Genomic DNA, 23,897 nt, shown 5'->3' with positions numbered 1-23,897 from the left:
ATTATACTCAGGATTGTATGGTCCTGTTCCTGTAACCAGTAAAAATGGTGTGAATAAATTAAACTTTAATCTTTCTTGGGAGCAGAAACAGGACAATTTTTTACTAACTGGTTATTAATGGCAGTGCAACAATAACTGGTAAAACTACCCATTCAATTTGTTATTTATTTATTTGTGTCCCATGCCAGCTCACTCAGTTGGTTCTATTGTTTTTTTTTAATTTTGGCAGCCAATTTGACCATTTTTTACTTTAAATTACATTTTTTTTCAGTTAAATACATTTTTTTTGATCCAATTTTTGGTCAAGGTGGATAACTATTATGTTACATTAAAATGGAATATTCAACAAAAACATTTTTAAGAATTATTTTTTCAGGGGGACAATACATCTTTAACCGGTTATTGCTGTGCAACTTTTAGCTGCAACACAAAATAAAAAAAGTTTTGTGTCTGAATAGGCCTAAATTAAGTGGTAGATTATCATTATACCCAATCAATGTGATTAGGCATAATATACTCGATGCAGTTATATATGGCTACATTTGTTGCAGTGTTCACACAGCTGCTTCCTCTCTCACAGATCTAATAATCCCATTTTAATATTATTATTGTAGCTATGTCCTCACAGCTTGTGTGAAGCCTGTCACTTTTTTAACCAATTTTGTGCAGCGTTCTAAAACTAGAAATATATTTGGGAGCCCTACTTTCAAAGCGTTTCCTCTGCTATATCGGTTAATACATTAGGTTTCCTTTATTTCTGTGGGACGTCATGATCATGTCAGCCATCGTCATGATCATGTCAGCCATCGTCATGATCATGTCAGCCATCGTCATGATCATGTCAGCCATCGTCATGATCATGTCAGCCATCGTCATGATCATGTCAGCCATCGTCATGATCATGTGAGCCATCGTCATGATCATGTGAGCCATCGTCATGATCATGTGAGCCATCGTCATGATCATGTGAGCCATCGTCATGATCATGTCAGCCATCGTCATGATCATGTCAGCTATCGTCATGATCATGTCAGCCATCGTCATGATCATGTCAGCCATCGTCATGATCATGTCAGCCATCGTCATGATCATGTCAGCCATTGTCATGATCATGTCAGCCATCGTCATGATCATGTCAGCCATCGTCATGATCATGTCAGCCATCGTCATGATCATGTCAGCCATCGTAATGATCATGTCAGCCATCGTCATGATCATGTCAGCCATCGTCATGATCATGTCAGCCATCGTCATGATCATGTCAGCCATCGTCATGATCATGTCAGCCATCGTCATGATCATGTCAGCCATCGTCATGAGTATAGCCACTAAAACCACTACCATCGCTATGATAGTAAGCATTAACATCATCGTTTTTGTATCAATTTCATCTGATATTCTCTTCAATTCTTGAAGGTGAATGCATGTCATAATCTTGAATAATACTTCAATCAATAATTTCACACGATTTAAAGAGCTGAAATTGTTTTAATTCCCATTTGTACTGTAACTGTATTGAGTGATGTTAATAAAGAACCTTTCATCTTTCACTGGTAGTAGTACAATATTTAGAAGATTAATTTTCAATGTTGTTAAGAAATGTTAATGCTATACTGTAGTCCATGTTTATGATAATTATTTCTAGATTTGATTAATTTTAAAGAAATATTATGTCTCTAACTAGCTGCAAGTAATGAATACTTCTCTTTTTTAGCCATCAAGCAACCTCATTTCTCAATAAAAAATCATGTATAAAACCAGCTGATATCCCAACAATAATAATATATTGCTGTCCAGTCCAGAGAAGGCCTGGTTACAATAGTAATTAGGGGATAGGGATTCAATTAAAAATGACTTAAATTGATCAGGATTATATTTAAGCATGGGGTTATACTTGAGATCATATACATTAATTATGATAGGCATTCCATTTACAAAAGTGGTTAACCTATTCCATTAAAAATGTGTCTGAAAGGATGAGCAATATTTTGATTGATTGAAATTGTTCTTCACTCGCAATCATTGATTACACCACCACGAATGACAACAATTACGAGATGTCAAAGTCAACGGATGCACAAACATTTTCTGTACACAAACAGTAAATAAATACATTTTTATTTCTGATATTTTTTATTCTAACAATTGTTAAAATTTCAAATCACAGTGAAAAAAACTCATGTGTGTTTACATTCAAAACATAGAAGTACAGTAACAGCCAAACAGTAAAAGTTGAATTCTTAACAATAGCCCCACAAAGCACAATATATAGCCAGCGGCAACAAAAGCACCATTTTACTAAATATTCAGCAGAATTTACCAAGATTAGCTCTTGAGAATGATTATTATATGCGCATGACTAGTGAAATATAGTGAATAGAAAAGTAACGCAATGGAGTTTAGTAGTTTTACAATTAAATGTGGGATTATAAACTAGACATATCTTAAATGGAAAAAAAAATCAGTAAATACAGTACTTTTAAAATTTAATGAAAATCTAATTATACAAAATCTTAGGATGAAAAAGAGTATAACAATCATTTTGTTATTTTCATATAATTACGAGTATATGAGGATTTGAATGTATGTGTTCACAATTGATAATAAACATTTAAAATAATATAACTGAACTGCGTTTCCATGTCTAACAAATAATATCAATACTATACAATTTTGTATTTTTATTGCACTTTTAATTAAAATTGTTAAATTATACCAACTGCAATTGAAAACAAACTAAACTGCCTATATTATTATTGGTCCCCACAGAGAATGAAAATAATACTATATGACTGAGAATAGTCCCATATGGAGAGGGCATTGCATTTACCAAAGTAGACTTGCCCCAAGTCTGTATTCATTGTCTTTTTATTTATTTTTTTTTCATTTCGATTTTTGTCTGAAAATACAGACTTGTGAAACACGTATAGAAATCAATTTGCAGACCGCAAACATCCGATAAGAATGACGTAGGTTATCATATCGTATTTGCCTATATGGTTTGTAAATATGAATTTCGAAATCGACCAATGATCATTTGGTTTCGAAATGAAAAAGATCAAGTACGTACAGTACTACTACTAATAAATGCTGAATGTACGATCGAGACTGAAATAACAACTGTTAAAATGTAAAATCATGTTGCCAAGTTTTTTTGTTTATTACATTGTCTAGTCCTAGTCTTGGCCTACTCGTACGTATGACCTGCCAAATAAAACGGCAATAAGGCCCAGAGCTACGCCACACAGGGCTGGGCATACATTTATGGTCTGGATGGGTGGGCATTAAATCAAATTATCTTCACATAATAAATGAACCATTCAATGTTTGATTTGCGGAGAAGCTAGCCTATCATATCAAGACAAGTTTTCATGTTTTTGGGAAAAATCCCATCAAATTTTTACCAGACTACTAGGCATATAAAATTTCTAGCCTTCAGAAACTTTCATTATCATATCGTCATCATCACTTCGCGATAACATAACATAACATAGTGCATGCGCATAATCTTAGTTGTTGAATCTTTGAAATTCTGAAATATGAATATTACAACTTTGTACGAGTGAGTAGCTCATGCGGCTAAAACTAGTCAACTGGATAATCGTATGCACCAAGAATTCCACATGACTTGTACCTGTGTGCCCAGATGGAGTATCCAAGTTCAAGTAGTATACGTATGAAACGCCATATGTGCAAAAATATTTATCTTACTATATTAATACAAAAACTGCATCTGGAACCCAGACTACTGTATTACCAAAGTTGTGCAGGGGTGAGATTATACTCACTCATGGGGTTATAAGTGGTCATATACAGTTAATCAAAATTGAACATCCAAATCCTATTGGTTTTCAATGATATTGGTATAGAACAAAAACAATTTAAATGTACAGTAAGAGTATAAATATCACTTGATACATTTTATGATTGTAAAATCATCCTTGGCTTCCCAAGACTCTGTATTGCCTTCCCAAGACTCTGTATTGCCTAGCAATGTCATGTCAATATCAAAAGTGCTATACATCTAGTAAAATCTTTAAATTGTGCCCAGTTGTTTTTTTAAAGACTAGCACCAGTTCACAACTTTAGACTCATTTATAGCAGGTATCTTTATACCCCTCTGTTTTAGCTAACTAGCCTAGTGGTGTAGTACATAACAATGCCGGGAGCAATGCACAGTGATACAAGTCACAAACATCACATTTTAACACCCATAATCATAATCAGTTTTAAGACAATTATTGTACAACCTATTATCAATTGATCCATCTGTTAGTTTTGTTCCTGTGGCAGGAAACTGAAGGTTTTTAAAGCATTTTTAAATATACAAAGAACAGAATTCATGGATTATACACATCCCAGGTTTATTCCCAGATGCCATAAATACTTGAATATCAATTTAGGAATCCATGTGGAATCAATTATAGGTCTGTATAATTCCTCTGTTTGTTTTGTTTGATATTGACCTTCTTTAACATTCAGGTATAAATGTATAATAATAGTTCATCCAACCCGCCCCAATTTTTCAACCATGCCCACAACTTCATTATGGTACCATATTTGATATAAACCAGTTGAAATTTTGCAATTAAAATGTTTACAAAAATATTCTTAATTCTATTATATATAATTTATTATACATTTTTAATTTAAATTAATTTAATCAATTAAAAGATTATTATTTAATAAATGGTAAAAGGTAAATAATATTGGTTCTATATAATAACAACTAGATTATTATAGATCTTGTTGTATAAACTGTTGAAAAGTCATCATATTTTGATTGTAAACAAGATCTTGCTTCATAGGGATCAGGATAATAATATTTAGGGAGTTCCTCCTGGTGCTGGCCTTCTTTCTCTTCAACTTCCTGATAAATAGGCTCATCATATCTATTTGTTCGATCAGATGAAACTGTTCGCCCTGTACCCCATTCTGCATAACCTAGGGCTCTAGGCTGTGCGTGACTATATGGCAATTCAGTCCTACAATCCTTTGGTTCAAAATAGCAGTCAGGCTTTGAAATATAATTAACATTTTTTTCCTTTTTCTTATTACAATAAACAAGTAGTATTGGAATTGTCAGTAGTAAAATTACCATGATGCATGCAATTGTTGCTATGCACAATATAATAGCTGATGTCAGCGCATTTTCATCCCCTGTTGAAGTTTCTGGTGGAATTGGCGCTGCCAAATTAGTTGTCTCTATCACTCCAGTAGGAGTTGTTGTAGGATTAGGGTCCACAATTAATATCAACTGAGCATGCCCAGTACCTATGCTGTTTGTGGCGTAACAACTTATTCTTGTTCCATTATCTTTTGATTTTGTGTTTAAGATTTGAAGTGTTTGGTTGTCAAGTTTTACTACAAGTCTGTTGCTATCAATGGCTGGTTCTAGTTCCCATCTAAATTTAGTTGCTGCTGGATTAGCTGTTGATTTGCAGAAAAATAAAATTTCTTGTCCAGGGGATATTGCATTTTCATAACTTGGTATGAGAACTTGAGGTTTGTATGTGACTGCAATTGGTCCTGATGTGCAATTGCGTTTGTAATGTGGATCTGCTGACGATGTCAACATACATGTAAAGCGCATACCATTATATTCCGATGTAGCTTTGAATTTGTATATCATTTTACGTTTTCCATTTTCACTATCGTCGATACGAATGTTTTGGCGAATAACTTGACCATTTCTTGTCCATTGGAGAGTGACGGGTGGTGAAGCTCGTTCAGATTCACAACATAGCTCGACATCATCTCCTTCATTATATATCCCATCTCCCATAGTTTCTAAGCATTTTGGATATGTACTTTCTGGCAAATAATTAACAGTAAGCCTAACTGCTTGAGATGAAATAATTGGTTCCTGTGCAACCTCATTAGCATAAACGTTACAATTGTACTGTGCGTCATCTGTTAGTGTAACAGATTTAATCGTAAGATTGTACTCTCCTTTATTGCGATTTGCGTCAATTTGAAAATGCAATGCAAATCCATGAACTACTATTTCATTTTCGGAGATGACGACTGCTCCCCATTGGACCCACCTTACAACGTTGCCGGTTGAAAGATTGTCAACTATGCAACTAAATGACGCATCTTTTCCTTTTAGAGCAGTTTTATCTGAAGGCTCTTTAATGAAGGTGACCGTGTTTTGAGCGCAGTTTACTGACATCATGAGAATAGTCAACAGAATTTGTAATTCATACATCGTTAATGGCTGTTTTATGTTTCTTTTCAATTTGCTTTTCTATTTCTCTCGCAAATGTTTTTATTAAAGCAACTGTTGCAATTCAGATTATCTGATCTAAAATATTTATCAATACAAAGCATGCTTGAACTGATAACCATTTAGTTCTGGTAAAATCAGTTATTCAGAAAATGAATATAATGTAGAATTAGCTCGCCAATTAGTATATCCACAGTTGGTAATTAACATGTAAAATGTCAAATAGTCTTGCCTACCAGCTTATAAATAATGTCAAGAGATTTAGAATCTTTTGTTGAGCATTGTCAATATGGCAGACAGCTTTGCATGTTTGTTTATCTAAACAGATGTGCTGTGCAGATTTTAATCTGTTGAGTTTATTAATTGGAGCAATGAAAACACCACCATAGGCTGAACTTAATCCTGGTTTATGACAAATATATTGTAATTCCAAATATCGATAAATTCTACAGAAATAAAAAAATAATTCTTTAATGTTAACTGTTAAATCTTATTCTGCACTAAAATAATTTATGATGCATAAAATAAATGATTGTATTTTTTTCATTTTATAATATAAAATATATAATATAAAAAAATGACAATGCTGTGGGTATCAGTGGCTGGATCTCAATAGAGATATAAAAAAAAAAAGCGAAAAGCTAAATCAAAACAATGGGTAAAACAGCCAGAAAAGTTAGCAGAGCATTCGGGCAACACTAGCCCTTCATCAGTGCAAGTGAAGAAATTTGGATATATATATATAACCAGAAAAATTAGCAGAGCTTTCAGGCAACACTAGCCCTTCATCACTTGCACTGATGAAGGGCTAGTGATGAAGGGCTAGTGTTGCCCGAAAGCTCTGCTAATTTTTCTGGTTGTTTTACTTTATCGTTTGATTTAGCTTTTGGCTTTTTTTTTCCGGATCTCTATTGAGATCCAGCCACTGATACCCACAGCATTGTCATTTTTCAGTAATTTTCCTTTGGATTTATATATATATATATACAAATTACTGAAAAAATGACAATGATGTGGGTATCAGTGGCTGGATCTCAATGAAGATACAAAAAAAAAAAAACAAAGGCTAAATCAAAACGATAATATAATACTATTCAAAAATATTAATTATTATCAGAATATATATATTTTTAAAATTGTTGTAACCCCAAACATTTCGGCCTATAAATTGCTTGGTTTTTAAATATAAACAAATTCAGTACAGTAAAACATAAATTACAGTATAATATTGTAATTTTATTTATTATTATTATTTTTTTATATTAATTTTCCTATTTTTTTTTCACATGAATAGGTAGGGGATGATTTTCCTTAGGCCTATAAACATTTAAACTTTGTCATTATTACAGGTAGTGTATACTTTTTAATTTATTATTTTTTATGTACACTCGGTAGCTACTCCACAGTAGTTACAAACAATTACAATCCTGTAGGTGCAGTACCCACTGCTAACTTGGGTACCTAGCCATCAGCGCAAGCTCGGTGGTCTACAGGTATGAATGCCAAGCTAGTGATCTGGAGGTTGTGGGTTCGAGTCCCACCTGAGAATTGTATATTTTTTCGCAAGTGTTCTCAATGTACCTAGTATAAAAGCACAAATTTTGTCACAGTAAGGCAAAACATCTGACCAATAAAAAATGAAATATAATATTTACCTGTTTTTAAAATGGGTTTAGAGGTATAAACGCCAGGCTAGTGACTTGGAGGTCGTGGGTTCGAGTCCCACCTGAGAATTACTTGTATATTTTTTCGCAAGTATTTTCAATGTACTTAGTACAAATTACAATTTACGTCACAGTAGGGCAAAACATCTGACCAATAAAAAATGAAATATAATATTTACCTGTTTTTAAAGTCTACTTTCAATTGTCCACCACACAAGATATTAATGAACTTAATACTTGATATTACTTACTGTACCAGCATTTAAATTAAAAAGATTAATAATTTCCATAGATAGCTGCTGCAAGATAGTGGAGCAGATAAAATGTATAGTATTTATTAATTAGTAGCCTGGTTTGAATAAACACATCTCGTTTCCTCTGCTGACTTGTTCTAAATGTTGGTCTAGTGTTATCAGCTGCAGCAGTAGCTAAACTATTATTGGACTCTTCCATTATTTGTAGGTGGGTCATATTCTGTATGATTAACACACAATTGGTTTCATGGTCTAACAAATTTGTATTTAAAAAAATCAATTAATAACGCAGAAGAATGCTTTTAACCTTTTCATACTGTTCTCTGTGTTTCCACAATTAGTTAATTTATTTCACTAATAATGTATTGTATTTGGGTATTAATTGCAGCTAGTGTGGTTAGGTCACTGTAGCAGGTTCTATTCAATATTATTGATTTATTATTAATTCTGCATAGATTTCACTCTCGTGTTTTCATATCAGTTATTTTCACTTAATATAAAATTGATTAAAGCTTTAGACTGGATTTGCGCCCTGATTTATTGTTGTTATAGCATGTTTCATATTTATTTTAGTCAATTTATAGTGACAGTTATTGATTATATTCTAGTAGTAGTTAGTGACAATTTTCATTTTTTTTTATACTTAATTTTATTTAAATTGTATTTTCATTCTTAAATAGGTATTACCACAATAAAACCACCAAAACGTTACTTTAATTTAATATTGTTTTCTAGTTGTCAGAATGCAGTGTGCCAAATGCAGCTACCATTCAAGCAACCTTTACTTACACTCAACCTCCCCTGCCCTCCCCCAAAACAAACCCCTTATAATTAACCGTTTCATTCAACAAATCAATGGAGAGTAAAGATGATAATCAAAGTGTATAGCTAGTAAAATACCGGAAGATGATTTTATTATTTATTTTAGTTTTACATTCCAGATTTAATTTGTAACTGATATGTTTGGTAAAACATAAAAGTGAGGATTTAAAAAAAATAAAAATAAAAATACATGTTAAATATAAGTATTTGGTTGCAATATTGTGGTCGTGCCGCTGTTACCAGCCAATATATTTGCGTTTGTGTGTTTTTATTTAATGCATTGCCTTTTGCACGTTCATAGAAAACCTATTCGTTTTATCTAATTTTGTTTGTCCTTCGTTTATGAAAAATAATTTCTTTCCTAAGCTGGCAATCATTTTATCTAAGAAGTGCTTAGGATGCGACTGATTTGATGGGAGTTGGAATTATAAAGGGCATTATGGACATCCATTGGGACTAAGTCATGATTGCTTTAAAATAATCCAAAGAATTTTGTTGATCTTATCTTTAATAATATTTTTTCTTCTAACTCCTTTCCCAGAAAATTGTTATGAGTGTTGATGTTTCTGTCAGTGTGATCATCGTTGAAACAAAGTGTCATTTAGAATGAAGAAATAGTTAAATAATTTTATGAGAGGATACGGAATTGCCCTCATTACTGGAAAAATAAACAGGTACCAGTACATGAAGGATTTTGATTTCGCATAATTAATTATACAGTACTTTTATTCAACATACATTTTGCATTGCTAAATGGTAGAATTGAGTATTTGTTGATTTCAACCTACCAACTTTTCACACGCCTGGGTGTCTAAAAAAAGTTGTGCGATGTTTATCTTAGAATGATACTATAATATAAAGTCATCATAGCATCCAGAGAGCAGCTACCCTGTTCATGTGTACTTCATACACATGTTCTAGGGGATATAATAGGGCAAACATTGATACCACCACAACACAGATACTCGCATTATCTATATAATTTAATTATGGTTTCCATCTTTGAAATAAATTAAAATTGTTTGAATTTAATTTTGATGCTGCGTATAATTCACTCTAATGTATATCAATGTTCTCAACTAGCTACCTGTACATTTTTTACTGAATAATTCATTTGCTTTACTGCATGGCAACTAAGAGTAATTAAAACACATGGGCATGTATCATCAAAATAATATTTAGATTAACAACTCCAAGCCCAATATGATTGTCTTAAATTGGCCAATCAGATATGCTAGTTGAACTGCAGTTTTAAAATATACTATTTTGTAATCTTATTTTATTGATTGCTAATGTAAATAAAGTATTATAATCTTGACCCCTAATTTTTGCCAAATGTTTAAAGACCATGTTCCCTACGTTTTTTAGATCTAATTTAAGATCACAAACTATATTTACTCCAAGCCCAATATGATTGTCTTAAATTGGCCAATCAGATATGCTAGTTGAACTGCAGTTTTAAAATATACTATTTTGTAATCTTATTTTATTGATTGCTAATGTAAATAAAGTATTATAATCTTGACCCCTAATTTTTGCCAAATGTTTAAAGACCATGTTCCCTACGTTTTTTAGATCTAATTTAAGATCACAAACTATATTTAATGTAAAAATAATACTATATGGTCCTATTGCAATAACTGTTTTCGTCTATAAACAGTTAAAAATGTGAAAAATAAGTTGATTCTAATAATTATAGCGGCCCGCTATAAATCCTAAAATGCATTGCACACGGATTGATATTTTTGTTTACCAGGCCTACCTACCTACAGTAGGCCTACAAAACCAAGCCTAGCTAGGCTAGGCCTAAAGACCGTCCACGAGAGGTCATTCGCCGCGATCTAGTGCATTGTTTCTCACTTTTTATCATAATTTACCATAAAATGTACATTTAAGACAAGGAATGGCCTGGTTTAATGTTTTTAAAGTAATATATATATGTATGTATGTATTATTTTTACAAAACTTCACAAATTGTAGGGAAGGGATCTCTTTAAACCATTATTTGTGCAAAGATTTTTCTGATACTTATTAAAATAAAATACATTGTTATAACATGTAATAATAAAACAAATTCATAATGTATTACAGTCAATTTAATGTTGCTAGGATTCAGAATTAATCAATTCCATGTATTTTAGCGCAGATTGCAATTTACAGTACAGTAACAAACTATCCCCTATTAATCAAATAGTAGAGTCTATAATATCAAGCCAATAAAAGCCTTATTTGTAAACCTTAATCATTCAGTATTAACAAAATTGATTTTTTCCTACAGTATTTCATTGTATCCTTATTCATTTCCGTTTGATAAATGTTAATCAAAGCAAGCTTTGGTTGAAACAATTGCAGTAGAAAAATCATAAAAGAGCACCCTTTTCTGAAAAGAATATATGCACTTAAAGGTATCACCAAAAAATATTTATTTCAGGGAGGAAGGGATGGAGCTTCCCCTCTACATAAATGTACTGTAGATAAATGTACTATAAATAGTTAAAATTATGAATGTTATAAATTTTGCCATTTGTTTGGCATTTTTATGGTACTTAAATGATGATACTCATTGCCCATCACCCTAATTGTTCTGTCATTAATTCTGAATATGAAAATATTGAATTGACACTATCCAGGCTTTTTTTAGCCAAAATATTTTTCTTTTTTTTCTTTAACATTTTAAATTAAAATAGCATTTAAAAAATATTATTATTATTATTTCAAGTTAAATTTTCAATTTAGTCAGCCTGAGCTGTTGTAATTAAAGGCCTGGTTCACACTAGCGGGTTGTTATCCAGTTCGGGAGCTAACTGTTAGCCTAACTGATCGCAGCCTGTGTGAGAATGCCCGAACCGATACTGTGATCGCAGCCTGTGTGAGAATGCCCGAACCGATACTGTGATACAGGATACACTATACAGATCAATAATGTTAACATTTAGAGATTTGACCTTTGTTTCATAGTAGCCAATCAGCTTCTTTCATTTACATTGACGTCTTACTTATTGTTAGTATCTGGATCGCAAATTTGTGTGTGAACGGACACCCTGACCTTGAATTTTTGAATCTGAATAAAGCTAACGCTTTAGTGGATGTGTGTGAACATAGCTGTTTTAAATAGATGTCAAACACTAATTACTTACTTTGGGTGTTTTTGGTCAGCAGTTTTTGATCATAACCTGTAGTAACCAAAATAATAGTATCTTTCATTGTTTTCGTTAATTTTAGAATGCAAGTCCAACAGCTTGCCTTCCATTACAAACATTGACGATCAAACAAAAGGAAATCTGTAGTAAATAGGCTAAATAAAGTGTTTAACTTATCACAGTTTGATGGTTGTGAACATCTTGCCCTCTTCAATTATTTACAAATTTACATTTTGAAAGCGTTCTAGCTTCCTTTACTAGTATTAATTTAATAGGCTAATTAGAATTAAATTAATTTTATGCTATATTAAGGGCTGTTTATACAATAATATTTTTAAAATTCTGATCAAATGATGTCATAATCCATAAGAACAATTAATCTTTTAAAAACAATTTTTTGATCTTGATTTCATTTTGATTAGACATTTGAAAATATCATTTTCATCAAAGACAATACAGTATAAATGGTTATTCTATTGTTTTTTAAAATTTTATTTAACTATATCCAACAGTAAAAATTCGTCAATTATAGGATGCCTTAAAAATCTTTAGATATACATTAAACACAGGAAAATACAATATGAAACATACAAAAAATGAACAAAAATTAAATAGTTTTGAGAACTTTAGATCTAAAAATTGACAAACTGTCAAAATAAATATTGATAGTATTATCTTTAATAGCAATTGAATTGTAAAGCGGATAATCTTTGAATAAAAGAGTTTTGGTATGAAATAAATTTGGATTGAACACGTTCAATACGATTTGTTTAAAGAATGATGAAAAATCAAAAGGCGGTCGGAAAAATTAGGTATAAAATTTAAGTTTAGTAACGCTATCAACAATGACGCCAAAGCATACCAAACATTCTATTACCCTGAGCAACAATATCATCAACATGTTTATTAAAGTTAAGTTTCGCATTGATATAAATACCAAGATACTTTTGAATGTTGTAATCAAATTGGTGATCTGATGAGAACCGGTGTTCAACATGGTAAAGCCGTATATACCAATATATTCCCTCTAAAATAGTAAAACAACCCAATTAAACATTTTGTTAATAACTCCATTCCCAACCGTCATTCCTAATCTAAGATTTTGAAAAATGCTGTATCCCGTTTTTATTACATAGAATTTGAAAGGAAATCCGCATGACATCTGTTGTGTTGGACATTCTGTCTTTTAAACAAATGAAACATTATTACAAACATAATCCTATATGATTGTACAAGATCTGATTATTACTAACATTCAGATAAAAAAAATCACACACATCTGTTGTTTTTGATATTGCTTGAAATAAAGAGACATTTTAGTAACAATGCTTTTAGCATAAGAAGGTACTTAATAGTAGGGTTATCCTTAGTAGACCTTGTGTATATTACACACAAAAGCAATGTGGAGATCCCAACAAATGACAGCTGCATGATAACATATTCAAATTTATTCATAATTCATGCTGATTGCAATTTATCTATTGAATTTAAATTCATGTGCTGGTTATCATTATTTAAATTAATAAAATATCATCACTTACTCATCGTCTTTTTATGCTTCTATTCTTAATCAGAGTTGTGTGATACCAATTAAAAAAATAGCCTTTTCAATTCTAATTCTATTGATTTGAAGTTCCTTTTTAAAGAAATCTAATTACAGTAACTACAATACTCATAGTTGAGGACAGAAAACAAGAACAATTTTAATTTCATTCACATAATTTAAAAACAAAATTATATAATAAAATAATAGATATAGAAAGTTAATTTATGTTGATCAACAAAGATCTTGTTACTATAGTTACCTTATTTATTATGTTAAATGTTTTTTATTGGTAAAATTCAAAAATACTATTTCAACCTGGAGGCTGAAAAACAGTGTAGTGGGCAAATTACTGTTAAGTTCTTTCTGACTTTTATAATCCAAGTCTGTAGCAAGGATTCATATGAGGGTGTTTGTTTTTCCACAAAAGTGGCAAAATCATCATGGATTACTGTAGGCTAGTTAGACATATTTATCATACTTCACTACTGATCTATAGTTTAAAAAGGGCACTTCACGGAAAAGAAGTGGGCTTTGCATTGAAACATACTGGTACAGGTAGGTAGTGTTTGGAAGTTTTTTTAGGTATAAACATTAAAGTTGCTGGTTTGTTATATAATTCTTTCATTATCTTGTGGTAGTATTATGTGCTTGTGCTGATGGTGTTCATAAGTAATCTGCAGGTGATCTGATATCATCACTGATTTCTTTAGTTTCATTTGTCCGATATTTATTGAAGTTGAACCATTGTAATATACATCTTTAATTCCAGTTGGCTATTGTCAAATTGGCACATTAATAAATGCCATCTGCTCTACTGAAGTTAGCAAACAAATTCAATCAAATTGCATTGTCAATGAACACTATTTTGCAAATGTTAATATTTTTGTAATACAATTTTGATTTCTTGTTCATATTCAGCTACTGTATATCCATTATGTTTAGTAAAAATGAAATAGTTTCTTACAAATTTATAATAGAAAAAAACATCTATTATTCACTTTTTTTGAAGTTCTTTTTTAAAGAAATCTAATCACAGTAACTACAATACTCAATTGATTGAGTGTTTTTAATTGGTTATTTTTCTATCGGTTATGTCATTTTGCACCGTTTCTGATGCCCAAATATAATAGATTAAAAAAATAATTGGTTAATTATTTATTATATTTATTATAAAGTATAAAGTAAATAAAAAGGGGACAGCACACATCCCTGTGGGACACCAGTGTTGAGAGTCAATGTATTTTATTTTACATTATCAACCACAGCATGTTGTGTTCTGTCTGTTAGAAAATCTAACACCCAATTTGCGATCGCTTTACTAACATTTAGATCAATAAGCTTACAATACAGCTTACTAGGTGAGATGGTGTTAAAAGCTGAACTGAAATCCAGAAATACAATTCTAGCATATCTACCTGGTTTATCTTAATGTTTAACTACATGATCGTACATTAAAGCAACAACATCGCCCGTAGATTTTCCCTATTTTAAAATTAATATGGGTCTTTGCGGAACAACTTGTTTAAGAAAAATGTTTCAACCGTTTGTTCGAGTTGACCAATCTTGTTAGCCTTGATAATATCGTTTTCCTCGAGTTATGTAATTCTGTCCGATTTGAATCCAATAGTTTGGTTCAAATCCTCTTTAATTTTGGCCTGCCCATCTAATAATGCACTTTTAATATCGGCTGGGCGAGAGCGAGTCTTTCTGAGATATGAAGATCAACTTCATTGGATAAACCGTCAGATAGGTTCGGCCCATGCTCATTCTCGAATCTACCAAAAAACTTGTTTAACTTTTCAGGTAAGCTACTGTCATTTTGTTTTATATTAACACATTTTGGGTGATAGTTTAGTAATTAAATTAAGACCCTTCCAAATATCTTTAGAGTTGTTAGACGCAATATAGTCTTCTAATTTACTGGAGTATTTCCTTTTGGCAGCATGTATACCTCTATGTAGATTATATGTTGCTGTTTTATATGTAGCAGGATAAAATGCATCGTCCCTCAACTTAACTAGATTTACAACACTCTTATCAAACCAAGGATATTGGTTGGGTACATATTTACAACAATACTTGGGATACATAGTGTTTCGCAAAACTTTACATAGTTTACAATGGATTCTGTTCATTCATCAATATAAATTATCAAAGCATTCATCTCCCTGGGGAGGTAGAAGGGTCAACACCAAACAATGAGTGTTTCCAACTTATTGGAGCACAAGTGAACACAAATACTACCACTGCACCAACGTTGATTTACTAGTAAACATAATCCGCCGCCATACGGTTTCCCAACTGCTTGAAAGTCACGATCTGAACAAAAAAGATTAAATCCCAGTATAGTAACAGACTGAGACAACATTCTTTTAATTTCTTTTTTTGTGTTTATAAGACATGTAAGTTCATCCACTTTGTGCCTATACAATTGTGCATTGACAATGTATATACTAAGTAGCAGGGTTTTTTAAGCTTGCCTTCTCGGCCTGACAAGGGCTCCTCTGCGCCTGCCTCTCTTCTGGGTTGGTTTTACAAACAAGGACACACCTGATTGCAAAATTAGTGCCGAATCCTTAAGGCTAAGCAATTTATCACTCGAATAATTTAATATTGCTGTGGAAAATCTCAGGAGAACAGTGAAAAACAACAACAAAATAATAGCCGAACACCGAGCCATGTCGCCATTAATATGCCACCAATTAAATTTTTTTTAAAACTAAAATATGTTTATAATTTTAAAAAAAATTCTGAATTCACCTAAATTAGTAAGAGATTAAAAAATAAGAAATTGGTAAAATGTTATTTCATTTTTTTTCAACTGTTGATACTAAGGATCTGTTTCTGCTGAAAAAATCAAAATAATCGATTTTTTCCAGTCACCGCAAACCACAAAAATTGAAAATTGCTACGACTTTAATCGGTTATTCAGGTAATCGGTTTTTTAAATCACGTCATCATTCCCCCACAGCGCAGTTCAAGTTATGAAAGGCCGATGAGAGTTGGTTTGTTTACATCCTATCGCTGCCTAAAACTCTCACATGTAGACCTACGATTAAAAATTACTCTTACGTAAAGCTATATTATTTGTAAAATAAACATCTAGGCCTACTACCGTACCACATACAACAGAATAATGATGTTATATTAATAAGGACACGTCGGCAAAAAAAGTTCGTTTCGCTGTTCGTTGGTTCTACCTTCGGCCTGCTAGGCCTATGGCTATATATTTCTACCGAAACAAGTCAACAGACAACAGGCCTAAAAAATGACATGTAAAACATCGTTAGCCTGAACTGGTGGAATGTAACGGGTGATTGTTATTCGGTCTACATCGCGATCGTGGTTTTGCTGATCGTCGTCGATATCGCGCAAATAAACAGCATGTTTGTGACGTGAATAAGTTTGTCATACTCTAGAGGTCAAAGTGAGGTCAATAATCGCTATTTGTGTTGCAGCTCAAAACTGCTCCGCAATAATCGGTTAAAACAAGAAATAATCGATTAAAACACGCAATGGATTAAGTGTTTTTAATCTGTTATTTTTAATCGGTTATTTTATTTTGCGCCGTTTCTGCTGCCCAAAAATAATCGATTAAAAAAATAAACGGTTAATAATCGATTATTTCTGCTCAGCAGAAACAGGCCCTAAATCCCTATTCTTTTTCGCAAATGTATTTTAACCAGTCAAACAGCAATTATTTTCAATTCAAACAAATTAAATCAGTATACAGATTGTATACTGTACTGTTATTGTTGTATAAATTGTGTACTTAAAATGGTAAGTAGCACTTTTGAAATACTGGTACTCTTTATGCTGCCTAGTGTTTAAACAAGGTCGATTGCTAAAGAATAAAATTGTAACACTTTTAGATATTAAAGCCTTTATGAAAATGAACTTGAGTTACTCTGGTTTTTAACAGTCCTCTTTATCTTTTACAACAATAGAAGATTTGTTTGTGCCAAAGAATAAGACTGTCTTTGTATTTATTAAGCAGATGTGTGGTATTACTTTATCTACTTAGTTTTTTGTTAGAAGTTTTTTTAAATTTTTGATACTTTCTTTGGATATATTTAAATCATAAATGATTTTAAACGTTTGTAAGGAGTTTTTTCCTGATCCTTTTATACAACTTGTCAGCTTTTCTCTCCTAGGAACATTGTCTAGAATATTTATTACTTATACAGGCCATTGGCCCAAACACAACACTATATTTAAAAACTTGTATGTGTCCGTTTTCTTTTTACTTTACATTATTAAAAATGTTTTCATTTGTGGGGAATAGTGAAATTAAGTTTATTTAATATAATGGACATTATAATCAACAATTAAAATCTTGTACAAATGTCTGTTGTTAACATAACTGCTATATCTATTAATAATAACTAGATTTGAACTCGTCACGGTGACGAGTTAGGCTCACGCAACGCATCGTAACATACAGATGCTATTTATTAGGCTTAGTCTACAGTAAGCTGCACCACAACGATTGCGCAAACAGCATTGCATCGATCAAAATCGTTCAAAAGTGTTAACAGTTGACTGTATTGGCATTGTAAACGGTTTAGATGACTGTTAGTTTTTATTTCACATGAATTCATATCTACAACTCATTACCCTTTATAATAAGTGAAAAAAAATAGGGCTCACCAGCCATCTCGGAGAGCTATAACCGATTCAAAATAGGCATATTTTTACACAAATTTGCATAAAATTAACAATTTTTAGGCGCACAATTTTAAAAGTTTGACGTACACGTGTGTCATTATTTTACGTTCATAATTCATCAAAAATTAAAGGAACTTATCATAATATATAGGTATATAGGTCTGTCTAAGCTGCGTACGAGCTAAGTATGCAGCTTGAAAAATGTGAAATGCTAAAATGTTCTGAAACGTGTAGAAAGTTGATTAGAAATTGATTTAGAGCATTTTAAACTTTCAAAGCGTACGTATGCGCGAAAATACGAATGTTCAAAATTTTGCTGATGATACAGGAAGATGACCCTTGACATGAAGCATCCGTGTGTCCAAGTTTCATTTGAAAAAGGCTGTTCGTTTTGAATTTATAACGCGTTACGCTACGCGACCTTATTTTTATTAAACTATTTGCACAACTTCATATATACGTGCATCTGCTGGCCAAGTTACAACATAACTGCTATCGCTGTTTTGGAGATCTGCGACCAACAAAAAATGAGCAGAAAAAATGAGTCATCCAAAAAACCCTGATTGCAGACTATAAAATGTATGAAAAAACTATAACAAGAAATGTTCCTGGGTGTAGAACAGTTAATATACACATTTGCGGGAAAAAATTTAATATAAATCTCTATACGCTATAAAAATACTTGACTCTTATTTATTAACATTTTAAAACTTTGTTATCAGGTGCCGCCTAGTCATTTTTATGGGAATTCCATTTTACTTGCTGTCCACACTAGATTGTAGTAGCTTTCAAAATGTAAAATATATGCGGTTCAGAACGGATCTGATATTATTACTTCAAAAACAGGTTAAAAAATTACAGTTTGTATCAAAACATGCAATAATAAAAAAAAGTAAAGAATGGAATTTTTGTACAGAGAATGTGTGTAACAAAAAGCAGCAAAAATCTTTTTAGTAGTCAAAGTGTTAATTTACATTTATTTGTTTTATACTGTATTTTTAATATTGTTTGTTCTTGCTATACTTGCACAGTAAGTTATACACTGGGCCTTTGTTTCGGCATTTTTTTACCACTGATTTTAATAGAGGGCGCTTTTCAGGACCTTCTCATTTATGAACTTTTTCATTTACGAACGCCTTTTAGACCAAGGGGTTTGAAATGAGAAGGTCGAAGAAGGTTTTTTTTTTGGTAATAAGTAATGATTGTTGTTCATGTTGGGACCCTGGATGATTACTCATTTCATACCTGCAATTGTGTCTAGTGACTCATGAGGATGAGCTCACCTGTGGTTAGTGGTCTACCACTTAACAACAAACACACCTGGAATAACAATTGATCTCTTCAGTCAATTAATAGAATCTATTGTTATTTAATACACTAAACACAATAAGTAGTAAAAGTGACAAGTTTCATAGATATCTTTTGTGAAAGCAAAAAGTAAAGGCTCTTGTGAGTAATTGTTTACATGGGAAGATCAAAATAGAGTGGATATGATTATATTAATGATAATCTATTTATTGTCAAACTGATTACGTATGTATTAAACCAGTGCACGTTCACACCCAACAACCGAAACCAACACAATATTAGTTTTATGACTGAAGATAAATGTTGACACATTTTTATATTATATTTATCTATAACTTTTGATTTTGTTTGATTTTGCTAATTTTTGTATTTCACTTCCTTGATGTTATTCAAATTTGCATCCCAAACATATGTACATTCACAATTGCCTTTATTTTCACTAGATTAATTTGCAGGTTCTTACTAATCTAATTGTTAGTATGTCAAGCATTCTGAAAAGGCAACTGGGCATTTAGATGTTCATTCTCATGTTTGGGACATCTCAATTAGCAAATTTATAGTTAGTAAAGTTCCATCAATCCCAATCCCATACTAGAACATTGGTTACCTCATGGTAAATCATTTTAATTAATTGTTTCCTATTGGTAATACTTGATCCTATAATGACATTCCTCTTTTTCAACTAGCAAGCGCGGCAGTGCATTATGTAGAACATGTTAACAAGAAATATTTCTTACAAAAAAAACTGCTTTAATTATTGTTCTTTCTTTAGTAAATGGTACTTTTTTATTGATATTCTATTTAATATAACAAATAATGATGTAATTGTTATTAATTATTTTTGTTTAATAATCAGAAGTAAATATTTTGTGTAAGGTAAAAATTTTGTTTAGTAAATATAGTATCAAATAAACTAAACTATAGTACTGTACATATTCGTTAGGCGTGTAGGCGTTACTCCCTAAGGCTGTAGTGACCCACATTTTAGTAAACACAATTTTTAATTTCCCATATACAGTCGACCTTCTCATTTACATATCCTTGGACTGAGAGTTGTTCGTAAATGGAAAAGTTTGTAAATGAGAAGGTTCAGGGAAAAGCGCCCTCTATTAATAAAATTAGTGGTAAAACATGCCCAAACAAGCCCTTGTAAGACTTTGTGCATGCATATAGTATAGTAAGAAGAACAAACAGTATTAAAAAATGTTGTTATATTTTTTTAATTGGCTGATGATGTCATCACTCGAACAGCGTTAGTAAAATAGAAGGTTCGTAATTGAGAAGTGTGTAAATGAGAAGGTCGTCGACTGTAATTATTTTATACCTCCATGTCAAATAATTTTTCATCTATACACACTATTTGTAAAAAATATTTACCATAGAGGAAGGATTGTTTTGACAATGATAAATTGACAGCCAAAATGGAAAAAAAAATGTTTGAACAGGTCTTATCAACTACTGTCTGTATAATCTCATAGAGTCTCTTCTCCCAGAAAGGGTTCAGCTGTAGTACTATACAGTTTCCTAATGCTTCTGTCCTCTTGAATATAACTAACTGCCTAAAGGAACAGTGCGAAAACTTGGCCATAAAAAGCAGGTTTCAAGTTCACTTTCATAAGTCAAATATATCAAGTTTGGTTACTTCAAATTTCAGTTAATGAACTTTCTGATTTATGACATTACACCATACAGCGTTAATAAATCATAGTGACATACTAGTAACTACATGTTTTAGGTAAAGATAAGATTGAGAATACAATTTGGCCCTGTTCAGACCCATGGCGTTAGACCGTTTTAGCGTACGACGCTAAAAGAATGTGTGTCTGAACAGTTGGGGATTAGCGTACAACGCGTCGTACAACGGTTGTAGCGTTGTAGTGGAAAACGGTTGATAGTACCGTTTTAGCGTACGACGCTACTGTAAGTCAACGTTTCCTGTTATGACGCGAAACAAGGTTTGACCTAGGCTGACATCTTGTATCGTCAATGTGTGAGATGGATTTCAATAACAAAAAGGCCAGAATAAATAAGGCCTAACTACACTACAAATACAACTGTTACAAAGGCTACAAACTATTATCAACTGATTACCATTATATTTTCTAACAAATGACATAAATACATGCACCTTGTATTTAAACATAGGGACTACGATCCCATCCGCTTTTAGGCCTAGCTAGGCCTAGAGCCATTCACGCATTTCATTCAAGCTAAAAACTAGCGTGGGACATCAAGTCACTCATTCATCAAGGCAGACTAGACTGGACAAGTTTAATGCTGAAAACCCCCTAACTCCTAAAAAAATCAGTAAACAAACAAGGGGAGCTGTGTCCCTTTTATTAGCAAGTTAAGGGTTATTTTCAACCGACTGAACTAAAGAATATATATCTTTGACTGGACTGGATAGACTAATCACAATCATTGTTTTCTTCATCATTACGAGGCCTGCTTTATTTTCGTAACACAAGAGCCTGGGGAAAATGTTTTTTACTACAAAATAAAAACAATAGAAACAGAAATTTGGCTTTACTATATTTTTTTCTTAAATAAATGCTGAGGTATGTTTTATTTACGGCAAATTTTGTCATAATTGTAGGGCTGAGATCTAGGCCTATATACAGTGGAAATAATGATGAAAACACGTGGGTAAGAGTACATGAATATGCAACTAGAAACAACCTGGATGACGTACTTCCGTTGTAACGATAATCGTACGCTATGGGTCTGAACACCTCGTTTTTTTCTCTGCGGTTTGTAATGTGACCTTGATAGTAACGTTGTACGCTAAAACGGTCTAACGCCATGGGTCTGAACAGGGCCTTTGAATGCTAGGCTAATTGGGACATGACATTGGCTAATAATATGCCAAAGTTCATTTGACGAAATATGGATTCAGCCATGTTTATGTTGCATTCATAACATTTTCCGACTCGCAACTCGCATTTTCCGACCCGCAACTCGCATTTTCCGACCCGCAACTCGCACTTTCCGACCCGCAACTCGCATTTTCCGACCCGCAACTCGCATTTTCCGACCCGCAACTCGCATTTTCCGACCCGCAACTCGCATTTTCCGACCCGCAACTCGCATTTTCCGACTCGCAACTCGCATTTTCCGACTCGCAACTCGCATTTTCCGACCCGCAACTCGCACTTTCAGACCCGCAACTCGCACTTTCCGACACGCAACTCGCACTTTCCGACTCGCAACTCGCACTTTCCCACTCGCAACTCGCATTTTCCGACCCGCAACTCGCACTTTCCGACCCGCAACTCGCATTTTCCAACTCGCAACTTGCATTTTCCAACTCACAACTTGCATTTTCCAACTCGCAACTCGCAGAAAAGAAACCCTCATTTATTTCTAGGCATAACCAATTTTACAATTTTAAAAAATGAGGTAAATGTATTAATAATGTTTTATGACAAAAAATGGATTGACATTTTGCAACCATCATGGAACTACTATTGTCAAAATAATAATATGCAGTTATACAACTGTAGATAATTTCATAGATAATAATACAAATAAAATGTATATTTGTGTTTAAAAAAATTGAAATCCTTGTAGTATAAAATAATGTCATTACCCAAAATCAAATGCTACGGTAGTTCACTCATTTAAGTCAATGGAGAAAGACGTTAGTTTGCCATTGCCAAGTTGCACAGCGATAACCGGTTAAACGATGTTTTACTGTTACCATACTGAAACGTTTTCTTTTATCAGAAAGAGACCCATAGAGAGTCATTAGAGGAGCTCTTGTAATCATCACTACCTTTCATGTGACCTATTGCATTAGTCTGACCAAATATTTTGATAGGAATTTTGGGATTAACTGGACATATATTAATATATTATTATACTATCAATAAACTTAAACCTGGCCTCTCATTTGGAGTGAGTCTTGCCAGGCTTGAGGCTGTAGTGTGACCGTAGGCTAAGTAATTGTACTGCTTTGCTTTTGGTGAGGAGTTTTACTATTTGCTATTTAATATTTTATTATATTACGATCTTGTAAAACCCTATATGTGTATTTAAAAGTAAATCATGGTTTCATATCATATTTCATGTCCAAGCCCAGAATAATCATTCTTTACATTGGTTTAAATTTTCTTTTCCTTAGATAAATTATGCTTTTTGAAATATACTAATAAATTGTAAATCTGTTCATGAGACTCAAAAATGTGATGAGTAGACATGAAAATTAACAATTAATTTTACTTGACCTTGTGTATTTTAAATCAAAATGTAGCTTTAAAAACCCTT

General features: G+C 32.4%; 2 protein-coding genes across 2 annotated transcripts in view; one reads left to right on the top strand and one right to left on the bottom strand.

Moving 5' to 3' along the window:
• LOC140044997 (uncharacterized) overlaps window positions 1-23,897 on the top strand; it is an 82,434-nt gene that overhangs the window by 26,285 nt on the left and 32,252 nt on the right. The gene's annotated exons all lie outside the window — the stretch shown is intronic.
• LOC140044995 (kin of IRRE-like protein 1) lies at window positions 2,128-8,243 on the bottom strand. The gene is made up of 2 exons (XM_072089723.1): window positions 8,073-8,243; window positions 2,128-6,675 (listed from the first exon to the last, which is right to left on the bottom strand). Exon 2 carries the CDS (start codon window positions 6,209-6,211, stop codon window positions 4,730-4,732), a length of 1,482 nt encoding a protein of 493 aa, XP_071945824.1. The 5' UTR covers window positions 6,212-6,675; window positions 8,073-8,243; the 3' UTR covers window positions 2,128-4,729.

Source organism: Antedon mediterranea, chromosome 3, assembly GCF_964355755.1.
Source record: "Antedon mediterranea chromosome 3, ecAntMedi1.1, whole genome shotgun sequence".
NCBI classification, from domain to species: Eukaryota; Metazoa; Echinodermata; class Crinoidea; order Comatulida; family Antedonidae; genus Antedon; species Antedon mediterranea.
The sequence above is the reverse complement of the archived record's forward strand: the minus strand, read 5'-3'. Positions and strand labels throughout refer to the sequence as shown.

What these genes read in the sequence shown, in the direction of transcription:
- LOC140044995 (XM_072089723.1), bottom strand. Translation starts at nt 6,211, where the DNA reads ATGTATGAATTACAAATTCTGTTGACTATTCTCATGATGTCAGTAAAC.